Source organism: Mesoplodon bidens, assembly GCF_964165515.1.
Source record: "Mesoplodon bidens genome assembly, chromosome: 8".
Classification (NCBI taxonomy): domain Eukaryota; kingdom Metazoa; phylum Chordata; class Mammalia; order Artiodactyla; family Ziphiidae; genus Mesoplodon; species Mesoplodon bidens.
This window is the reverse complement of record NC_138165.1, coordinates 30,030,316-30,042,346: the sequence shown is the minus strand read 5'-3', so window position 1 is coordinate 30,042,346 and position 12,031 is coordinate 30,030,316. Positions and strand designations below refer to the sequence as shown.

At 39.7% G+C, this 12,031-nt stretch overlaps 1 protein-coding gene across 3 annotated transcripts in view; it reads left to right on the top strand.

Moving 5' to 3' along the window:
• Nucleotides 1-12,031, top strand: part of CERS6 (ceramide synthase 6) — a 341,889-nt gene that overhangs the window by 179,521 nt on the left and 150,337 nt on the right. For all 3 annotated transcript variants that reach the window (XM_081242625.1, XM_081242624.1, XM_081242626.1), the window contains exon 4: nucleotides 5,313-5,370. In XM_081242625.1, coding sequence (XP_081098751.1) covers nucleotides 5,313-5,370 — 58 coding nt within the window. The remainder of the gene's footprint in view (nucleotides 1-5,312; nucleotides 5,371-12,031) is intronic.

Sequence of the window (12,031 nt, the reverse complement as noted above, 5' to 3'; positions counted from 1 at the left end):
TTATTTATTTATTTTTTGTGGTACGCCGGCCTCTCACTGTTGTGGCCTCTCCCGTTGCGGAGCACGGGCTCCGGACGCGCAGGCTCAGCGGCCATGGCTCACGGGCCCAGCCGCTCCGCGGCATGTGGGATCCTCCTGACCCAGGGCACAAACCCGTGTCCCCTGCATCAGCAGGCGGACTCTCAACCACTGCACCACCAGGGAAGCCCCATCTTTAAGTTTTTAAAGAAACATTCTTTAACTATATTTCTCTTAGCATGACAATGGTGTCTTTTTTTGAATTTTATTTATTTTTTTATACAGCAGGTTCTTATTAGTTATCCATTTTACACACATCAGTGTATACATGTCAATCCCAATCTCCCAATTCATCACACCACCACCCCCAGCCCCCCAGGGCTTTACCCCCTTGGTGTCCATACGTTTGTTCCCTACATCATTGTCTCTATTTCTGCCCTGCAAACCGGTTCATCTGTACCATTTTTCTAGGTTCCACATATATGCATTAAATACAATATTTGTTTTTCTCTTTCTGACTTACTTCACTCTGTATGACAGTCTCTAGATTCATCCATGTCTCTACAAATGACCCAATTTTGTTCCTTTTTATGGCTGAGTAATATTCCATTGCATATCTGTACCACATCTTCTTTAATGACAATGGTGTCTTTTAAAATTTCTCTGTAAGGATAAATTTAATGCTTCCCTTCTCCAATCCCTGCTTCCATTAATATAATCTGAGAATTCATCCCTTGATTATTGTTGTTAAATATTTTGTATTAAATTGCCCCTTAAGAACAAGAGCATTCAATTGGGCAATGAAATTTAGGGCAATTTGTTATGTTGTTAACAATAGCCCTTTTATTCTAAAATTATACTTTTTGAATTCTTAATTTTTATTTGTATCTCGGTGGGTTAGAATTGACCAAAGTAATTTTTTAGTAATAGTTAAAGAGTAATGTATTTTCAGAGCTTTTGAATATGTGAGAATATTTTTCATATTTCTTTACAAATGAAAGGCAGTTTGGTTAGCAGTAGCTTTCTTTGATGGAAGCTTCTCTCTCTTCTGTAAATTTCGTGATGCAAAGGAGAATTTAAGACCACTGGACTTTTGTTCCTTTGATGGTGACATATTTCATTTGATTTGTATGTTGACTTGTTTTTGTTTTCATGCATGGATATTGAAGGATTTCTTTTTAACCCTAAGATTCAAAATTTGTCAGACATATATACACTACCAAATGTAAAATAGATAGCTAGTGGGAAGTAGCTGCATAGCACAGGGAGATCAGCTGGGTGCTTTGTGACCACCTAGAGGGGTGGGATAGGGAGGGTGGGAGGGAGACGCAAGAGGGAGGGGATAAGGGGATATATGTATATGTATAGCTGATTCACTTTGTTATACAGCAGAAACCAACACAACAATGTAAAGCAGTTATACTCCAATAAAGATGTTAAAAAATTAAGAAAATTAAAAAGAAATTTGTCAGAATGTGGCTTTGAATTGATATTGTTTGGGATACAATTTGGTTCTTATTTCTTCTTTTCAGTCAGTTTTTTCTTTTTCAGTTGTGTGTTTGATTATTAGTTCTGTTTAAGTCTGTCACTTGTGTTTTCTCAGAAGCACCTACAATTAGACTTAGTTTTTCTGGTCCTCAAATCTTGGGTCTTCTTTCATCTATTGGTTCTTTCCTCCAGCCCTATGGGGGTGTTTATCCTCTACATCAATGTTTTAATTTTAAGCAGGATGTGTCTACATTGTTCTCCCCCTCCCCCTCATGTGGATAATATTGTCACTTCATTTTTACAATCCTTGTATTGCTTCTTTGTTTCACTTATAAACTCTTTTTATCTTACCCAGTAGTCTTTTACTAATTTATGGCTTTCTACTTCTGTTTCTAGGGGACGTATTTTTTTAGGGGACATACCTTAACAGCACCAAATACTTCCATAAAACTTACATCCCTTCCTCTAGGGAGTTAGTTTCAGGAGATGATTCTTTCTTTTGATCTTTAGCATGCTCTTTTCTTTCTGTATTTATGCAGTACTTCCTTGTAGACCTGCGTTGACATTTAGATGTTTTTTCATTCCTGAATTTGGAAATATCCATCTAGACCTGCTCATAGAGAAGATGTATGGATTGACCTTGACCTCACTCTCTGTCCTCTTTTTTGCTGGTAAAGTTCCGCTTTTAGACCTCTGCCGTTGTAGCAGGTTGATGTTTGTAGGCCTTGGCCCACTTTCAGTGGACCAGAAGAATCTCATATAGAGCAGCTATCTCTGTTTCTTGTTCTCTGTCATTTATATGGATTATAAGAACTCCAACCTCCAGAATGTAACACCACCATGGATCATCTCTCCCCTTAGTCATCGTTTCTGTAACTGAAACTCCCAGGATGCTAAGTACTTCCTTTTCTTCTCACTCATCTTTTCTTTTCTTTCTTTCTTTCTTTCTTTATTATTATTATTTTTTTTTGCGGTACGTGGGCCTCTCACTGTTGTGGCCTCTCCCATTGTGGAGCACAGGCTCCGGACGTGCAGGCTCAGCGGCCATGGCTCACAGGCCTAGCCGCTCCACAGCATGTGGGATCTTCCCAGACCGGGGAACGAACCCGTGTCCTCTGCATTGGCAGGCAGACTCTCAACCACTGCGCCACCAGGGAAACCCTCTCACTCATCTTTTGAACAGTCACTAATTGATGGGGTGGGGGGATTCTCCTGCTGCCTCAAAAAGTATCATTCATGACAGAGAGCTGTCTAGGTTTCTGACTGGCAGATTTTTGCATTTCTGTACAAATGGCAGAAAGTGGAGACAGGAAGATATACTAAGATTTTCCTGCTTCCTTTTTTAAGATCCATAGCTTGTTTCTTGTTGCCTCTAATTACATTTTTTAAATCTAATTTTATTCTTTTTTTCTGCTGTAAAATTCTCTGATTCTTGCCGTAGGTTGAAGGTCATTTCTTCCTTTTTTGTGGTTGCATGCACCTTTATTTACCTTTCTTTTCATAGATATTTTAGTGGGAGGTTGAGAGAGGCTGTATCAGCGGCTGGTAGCTAGACACCATTTAAAACTGTAACTTACATGAAACTACACAAATAAAAAAAGGACTTTCCGAATGTGGCAAAATGCTTGAAAATTTTGCTTCTGTAGATATTTTGTGGAAATAAAGTCCGCCTTATAGATATTCATCACAGGTTGTTATTCAAATGATGGAGGCATTCGTGTTCCTGTAATACAACCTATGTCTTATGAAAGTGGGGTTATTTTATGAAAGAAAATGTAGTTAGATGAGTGATTGTAGGGGTTTCAGTGACTTCCATAAAGTTTCTTGTTATCCATAAAAACTGCCTGATCTGAGTGTCTTAGAGCTGAAACAGCTGTTATAAATCATTTAATCTAGGAGTTGCAAATTCAGTTGTCTTCAGGGGCCAGAAAAATGACTTGCAAATGCGTGAAGTAGGTGGGTTTAATACAATCAGGAGTGGGAGGGACTCGAGAGAAGTGGAGATTACTTGTTCCACCACATCCTTAGGCCATCAATATATCAAAACAGTGTAAATATCAAAAACAGTATAATATAAATCCACTCTCCCATTATAGAGATGGAACTGAGGTCAAGGGATATTAGTAGATTTGCTCGAAGTTAGGAGAATCTATGTATCTCGTCCAGAACCAGCTATATAATTTGCAGGGCCCAGTGCAAAATAAAATATGGGGCCCCTTGTTCAACAATTATTAAGAATTTCGAGATAGTGACAGCAAAACATTAAACCAAGCATGGGACCCTGTGTAACTGCACAAGTTACATACCCTTGGAGCCATCCCTGGTCTTAACTTCTGAGTTAGAATTTGTACATCCCAACAGAAGGAAGCACACAGATACTTTCACCCATAACCACCAAAAACTGATAATGGAGATGGGGTTAAAATTAAGTCCTTGACTTTGATACTGCAGTATATGAATTGCCCTTCCTTACAAGAGGGCTTTTGTAAGAGGTTTTAGAATCGTTGCTTTTTGTTCCTTCCTGAATTCAGGCTTTATGGATGATTGGTTGATGATTTTCAACCCTGAAGTTCAAAGCTCTTCTCTCAGTGTTAGTTCTGACATGAATTCCAGCATGTTTGAAGAGTCTGTCAGTCCAGGAATAAAACTCAGGGACACTTGTGCCTACCATTGGACCTTACTCAGCTCTCCGAGGCCCCCTACATAGTTCTTACTGCAAAAGAGCTGTCATCTCTTCCAGAAAATTTTGTCTGTAACCTGAATCATCTCCTAAAATAAACTTTTCAAAGAAATCTTATTTGTTATGGTCACCAAAGGGGAAGGGGGGAGGATAAATTAGAAGTATGGGATTAACATGTTTACACTACTGTATATAAAATAGCTAACCAATAAATATATATAAATATAAATATAACCTGTATAGCACAGGGAACTCTACTCAATATTTTGTAATAACCTATAAGGGAAAAGAATCTGAAAAAGAATATAAGAAAGGGCTTCCCTGGTGGCGCAGTGGTTGAGAGTCCGCCTGCCGATGCAAGGGACACGGGTTCATGCCCCGGTCCGGGAAGATCCCACATGCCGTGGAGCGGCTAGGCCCGTGAGCCATGGCTGCTGAGCCTGCGCATCCGGAGCCTGTGCTCCGCAACGGGAGAGGCCACAACAGTGAGAGGCCCGCGTACCACAAAAAAAAAAAAAAAAAAAAAAAGTGAATGTCTAACAGCTAGACTTAGAGTTTGGGATGGTATAAGGTTGTTGTTAACAGTTGCACATCAGATGAATGATTTGGATTCCAAATGGGTTCCCTTAGCAATATCCAGAAAGATGCCAATAAAAATTTGTTAAAAGATGAAGGAAAAATATGTTACCTGATTTAAAAATATTATACCTTTTATTTTTAAAACAAATATGAACAAAAATTAAGTCATTTACTTAATATCTGAAACAGGCAAAGAATTCAAAGCTATCTTATATACCTTCATATTTGTAAAATCTATTCGTTCATGAGCAATGAACAAGAGGAAATTCACATATTGGTAGAAGAGAAGATGGGCAAATACAATAACTGAGTGAAAGAAAATTTATGAATATAATTATTAATATTTAAAATATTTGCAGTATGCCATGCACTTAAGTGTATGTGTTTAGCCAGAACTGAAATCGCTCCTTAAGTTTAATCCCTGGTTGGGGCAGAGGTGTGTGTAGGGGGGAGGTCATTTAATGGACTTTTTTCACTCACGTATTTCAGAATGTGCTGTGAAGTATTTAAATTGAATATCATAGAATTTTTTTTAAACTTTCCACAGGTGGAAATTTTCATTTGGCCTTTATATATTTACCTACGGAGTCCGGTTCCTGAAAAAGGTAGGCTCTGTCAAGTTACTTTATGCAATTCTTACGTAACTGTAAGCCTCTGTCTTATGTTTTATGTTGTGGCAGTAGTGGAATTTTAAACAATCATAACACACTTGTAAGAATCATTTGTACATTTTTCTTTGATTTATAAAAATATTGGCCGTTTATTCTTTGTAGTAAACAACTTTCAGGCATCTGCTGAAAATAACTTTTGAAAATAATTTGTTTTTCCAGTGATAGATGTTACTAAGTCCATTGACCGCTCTAGTTGGTTATTTGCTACCTATGGGCATTAGAACCTTATAAAATCCATCTCAGGCTTGGAAAGAATTTAGAGTTTCCACATCACACATCACACAACTTGAAAAAATCACTTGTGGCATTTTGTGTTATCACTGTAGCCTTTATCAGTAGAAATTAGAGTTTAGTGTCTTGCAAAGCTACCAACAGGGTAACACCAACTGCCAGTGGAAAATTCAATTCCTTTTATAGATTGTGTTCCCTGGCTGCTATTTTGCTCTTCTGCATGAACAAAGGCACCTTTACCTATGAAAGCAGTTCTTTGAGGCCCTCATAGTCTTTTTCTTCTTGATTTCAGTGCTTAATGGCACTGCTAACAAGTTAGGCTGCTTAACTTCAAGTCTCACGAAGACGTTCTCACCGTCATGCAATAGTGAGTTGGCAGAAAATGGGAAATTATTTTTTAAAATGTTTTATGGTGTTACCCTTTAAAGTGATATCAGTGTTATCTTTATTTAGCAAAACAAATTTTCCAAACTGGGGCATTGGGCCAAGTGGCACGCCTTACTAGTAAATTCTCATGTAAATGTTGATATGAAAATTGCAAATACGTTTTCATTTTTCAAGTCTGAGTTGTAAGATATTGTCTGCCCGTGGCAAATTCTATTGTAAATAATAGTTGTTTCCCAATATCATATTTTCCTAGAGGAAATAATTCTTTTTACTTGTTGTCTTTTCCTTTAGTAACTGCACTTATTTTTCACTTAATAAGACTACATGGCCCAGAGGTCCCTTGAATAGATTTAAAAGAATGAACTTCACTCTGTAAAATTTCTAAGTATGAAGACATTCTCAACTGGGGTAAATAAATGTGGTGGAAAGTGCTTATTTTGGAGCCCTACTGTTCTCGTTTTCAGATTTATGTATCTAGGGGAAAAAATAGAAAGAATGGCTGTAGAGCTTTTATGCTTCCAACTTGACTACCTTGGAAGAGGAAATAGCTTCGGATGGAATTTCAGCTGACATGGGAGAGCTGGGCTTCATGGGAATGTCGAGTTGCTAACTGAGGTCACAGTTTGGAATTCACGTCGGGTTCTGTTGGTGGAGGGCTTTGATGGTGAGCAAGGAGAGATGGTGAGAGCCAGGAGCACTTCTTTGCCCTTTCCCCTAGATCTGCAGGATGTGGTCTCTTTTAAAAGTTCTCATTCAGCAAGCCTGGCCATCTGTCATCAGAACGGGAGATGCTTTGACACTTAGCTCTGTTTCATTCCGTCCCTACACAGACTGAATGGAATGAGAGTAGTTTTCATCCCCTAGTCCTCAGTGGCTCTGTAGAAGGCAGTAAAAGGGCTTGTCAATAGAATGTTTGCCTGGAAATTGCTGTTCCTTAAACTATAACAGTTTCCTTTCAGCTGCATCTAGGTATAACAAATGCTTAAAAATGAAAGGAGAAATAGATGTTGTTCTTCTTGTTGGATTAATTTGTATTTGGGGTTTCTTCCTTTGATACTCTCTAAGAAGCACTCACTTTTGGATGAGCTGTACAGTTTAGCGTTTAGTCATACTGTGAGATAGAAAAGTGTACATAGGCTCCATATGAGCTAACTGTGAAGGACTTCATAAGCTATCTTGTCCAGCTCTTTCATTTCACAGCTGAGGAAGCAGAAGTCCAGAGAGGGTAGATGGCACTCCACAGGTCATACAGTGAGTTTATGAAAGGGCTGAATCTGAAGTGAAACGCACACTGCTATCTCTTATTCTAGTACTTTCCCCACTTTACCAGCCCACGTTAACCTCGTGACTTCCTTTAGTTAAGTTAGCAAACTTAACCTAATGTAGTCGTTGTTTCTGTTTAGAACTTTAAATACTTACTTTAACAGATATTTAAAATATATTTCTGGGGCTTCCCTGGTGGCGCAGTGGTTGAGAGTCCACCTGCCGATGGGCGGACACGGGTTCGTGCCCCGGTCCGGGAGGATCCCACATGCCGCGGAGCAGCTGGGCCTGTGAGCCATGGCCGCTGAGACTGTGCGTCCAGAGCCTGTGCTCCGCAACGGGAGAGGCCATAACAGTGAGAGGCCCGCATACCGCCAAAAAAAAAATAAATAAATAAAATAAAATATATTTCTGTTAACTTGTTGGAATGGACAATATAGTTGCCCATATAACCAAAAGGAAAAGAAATTATTATGAAGGCAGCACCAGAAATAGTCAAAACAAGGTAATTCCAATTTTCACAATACCCTAAATGTTTTAAAATAAAATAGCAGGGTAGTGGACCAATTTTAAAATATGAAAGGCCACAGCTGCTTCTTATTCCCAGCATCCAAAATGTGGATCATTACATGTGCTGTTAGAAAAATACCTAGGCAACTTGCACTGTCCAATTTTCTTCTGCTTTTAGGTCAAATGAATCTGATACGTCTCATCTTCTAGGGTGTATTAAGTAACCTTAAGTACCCTTTCTACCCTGAAATTCTATGCTCCCGTTAAAGAGATATTTACCAAATGCAAAGTACCATGCACCCATGATAGAGAATCTTAAAAAATAAAAAACAAATTAATTAATAAAAATTTTTGAAAACCATAGAATTTTAGATGTAAAAGTTATCATTCCTATCATCTAAATACCTCATTTTATAGATGAGGCTATGAGGTATCAATCTCTAGTATAAGAATAGCTTGAGTTTTCTCTGCCATACTCAAATACATTCAGGCTGAATACTTAAATTTTATTAAACGCTGTTAACCTTTCCCATTTGAATTGGCTTAATCCTGTGGGGAGAACATATATATTTTCCTGGGTTTACCAAATCATCGTAGATTTTCAGTGTATATATATGACCGATTTAAGTGCCCTCAGTTTAAAAATATTCTTTGTATTGAGAAATAAGGCAGTTGAGAGTTTTTAAATACATATAAACTAGGTTTATGTCAGTACACACTTGTGCTGTCTTAGTCTGAGCCCTCTGAGAAACAGACACCAAGAAGAGATTAAATGTGTAAGAAATTGATTAGGGGAAGTATCTATAAGAGAAAATGGGGAGGGAGTTGGCCGGGAGGCTGGAAGAGCCTTCAGACCACAATGTGTGTCTGACCATGTGTGCGGGAGAGAGGGAAAGAAGGAAAGTGTGGGTGAGCCTCTAAGACTGCTTGCTGTGCCTTTCTAAGAAAAATTCAGTCAGGCCACTGGGCAGTCCTGGAGCCACAGTTGATCATCAAAGGAGACCTGTGTCTCCCAAAAATGGGCCTGCTGTAGTATTCCTGTTGTGCTCAGTCATAGGCTGCCAGCAGCCTGTGGGCAGCAGGGCCTTCATGCAAATACTGCTGTGGATTTTACTGCACAGCAGCGGGGCCCTGAGTCAGCCACACTCCCACCACTACAAGATCTAACAGGTGCATTCTCATGGTTGCCATGTGTGCTTAATTTTAAAAATATTCCAGCTTTTCTGAAGAAAGGATACACCATGGAATAAGACCTTACACCACATAGAAATGGTTTTCATATGCAAGAAGCATAGAGAAATATTTATCTATTGTCCTTCTTTAAAATTTTATTTTATTATTTTTTAGTACAGCAGGTTCTTATTAGTTGTCTATTTTATACATATTAGTGTATACATGTCAATCCCAATCTCCCAATTCATCCCCCCCCGCTGCTGCTTCCCCCCTTGGTGTCCATACATTTGTTCTCTACATCTTTGTCTCTATTTCTGCCTTGCCTTTTGATCATTTTATTTACTGTGCATTGATTTCCCCTCCATTATGTCATAATTCCTGTGGTTGATGTGTGAATGTATCTTTGGAGCAAGACACAGGCTGACTTCACACATGAGTTGTCTCAGGGTCCCGGGCAATTACCTCCCTCTTGTACTGATCCAGTTTGGGTGATAAGATATGTGGTCACCCTATGAATAGTTCTGTAATAAAGGATGAAATAATTGGCCACATATTTTCAGACACCCTGTAAAGAAAGCATGTTTGTGTGTCACTTATATGAAATCAACAAAATGTTTTCTGTAGTCTCATGATGACAGATAAGAGGATGAGCCTCATTTATGGTGAGGGGCTAACAGGTGTACATATATGTCGTCTTTGCTTTCTCAGCTCCGAGCCCCCTTTACAGACAGCAGTTAACTCTGATGATGGAAGTAGACCCTAGAAGGCATTGACCTTACAGACATGTCCCTGAACTATTAAGTAAAGTCATTGTTGGGTTAGTAGGAAATATTTAAATAGTTGAAAGACATAAGCCTGTCTCAATAGTCTGCTCCTGTAATTGCTGACACAAGTGACCCTTAGCCCCATGAATGTGATTAGCAGAGACAAGTACTTTCATAAAAGAAGACCCAGAATTACTTCAGGTGCTCTGAAGTCCCAGAGCACAGGGTACTCATACAGAGTAACACATTTTTCTAGGTCTTGAAAGGAACCATATGTCAAGCCTTTAAAAATAGAGTAAGTTCTCTCTCATTTACTGTTACCTTTTTTTCTCATTTGTAGATGGAAGTTTATATTGAGTGGAGTTCTTTGAATACTTTTCTTTGAGTTCCTTTACTTATTTTTTAAAACTATAGTGTCACAGGAAGGTCATTAGATATATGTGCAATTGGGACTTAGGTAAATATTTTTTTCCATGTAATCTACACGTTAGGCTAATATATTTCCAACTTTTTGACCATATGATGCATTTTATATCACAGTTTTGTACACATGCGTGTGTATGATTAAAATAAAGGTTACTCAAAATATATCTATACCTAAGCTCTGTATCAGTCGGGGTCTGCGTTAGGAGACAGAAACTACAGGAGTGATTCTTTGGGTGACTGTAATGTGAAGAATCATTCACCAAGAGGGAACCACTAAGACTATGTTACTCAGAGAAATCGATCTGCTGTGTGCTACCTGTCTGCCATTAGATAAGGAGCTTGACTTGAATGTAAATCAACTCAATGTTTCTTTTTTGGGAGAGTCTACCTGTGAAGAAAAGTCAGCTGAACTGAACAGTGCTTTTCACGATGTAGTTAATTGACATTCTAATGAAACAGTAACAAACGCTTCAAGGACTGGCGCTGATCTGCCCACAGCATTTTTTTTTTTTTTTTTTTTTTTTTTTTTTTTGCTGTATGCGGGCCTCTCACTGTTGTGGCCTCTCCCGTTGCGGAGCACAGGCTCCGGACATGCAGGCTCAGCGGCCATAGCTCACGGGCCCAGCCGCTCCACGGCATGTGGGATCTTCCCAGACCGGGTCACGAACCCGTGTCCCCTGCATCGGTAGGCAGACTCTCAACCACTGCGCCACCAGTGAAGCCCTGCCCACAGCATTTTGATCAGCGCTGCACTGAGGTATCATGGACACGGTAATGGCAGGAAGAGGCTATGGCTCTGAGGACGGGGGCTTATAGGAAGAGGCTGGAGCTATTGGAACCTAGATGCTCCAAGGAGGAGCCATGGAGCTGGACAAGAAAGCGCTGACCAGCTGGTATGTATCAGAAACCACAATGAGGCTGGTTCTGAGAATGAGGAAAAAGGGCAACCAGCTGCTACCACTGGGATGAACTGTCACTGCTGGGGTGCAGATGCATTGCTGGAGGGCCCAGTCGGGGTAGGGCTGAGGGAGTGGTGGTAAGAATGGGAAGCAAAACAGAAAGGAGCACATTCGAGCTTCCTCTTGCAGTCTTCCCCCTCCCTCTATTGCCTTCCTGGAGTCAGAACTCAGCAAGGGACTAGCTCCTTGGAGCCAACTCAAGTGTCTCCACAATATCTTTTTTTTTTTAACATCTTTATTGGAGTATAATTGCTTTACAATGGTGTGTTAGTTTCTGCTGTACAACAAAGTGAATCAGCTATATGTATACATATATCCCCATATCTCCTCTCTCTTGCGTCTCCCTCCCTCCCACCCTCCCTATCCCACCCCTCTAGGTGGTCACAGAGCACCTGTGCTCTCCCTGTGCTATGTGGCTGCTTCCCACTAGCTATCTATTTTACATTTGGTAGTGTATATAAGTCCATGCCACTCTCTCACTTTGTCCCAGCTTACCCTTCCCCATTCCCGTGTTCTCAAGTCCATTCGCTACCTCTGCGTCTTTATTCCTGTCCTGCCCTTAGGTTCTTCAGAACCATTTTTTTTTTTTTAGATTCTATATATATGTGTTAACATGTGGTATTTGTTTTTCTCTTTCTGACTTACTTCACTCTGTATGACAGACTCTATGTCCATCCACCTCACTACAAATAACTCAATTTCGTTCCTTTTTATGGCTGAGTAATATTCCATTGTATATATATTTGCCACATCTTCTTTATCCATTCATCTGTCAGTGGACACTTAGGTTGCTTCTGTGTTCTGGCTATTGTAAATACAGCTGCAGTGAACATTGTGGTACATGACTCATTTTGAATTATGGTTTTCTCAGGGTATAGGCCC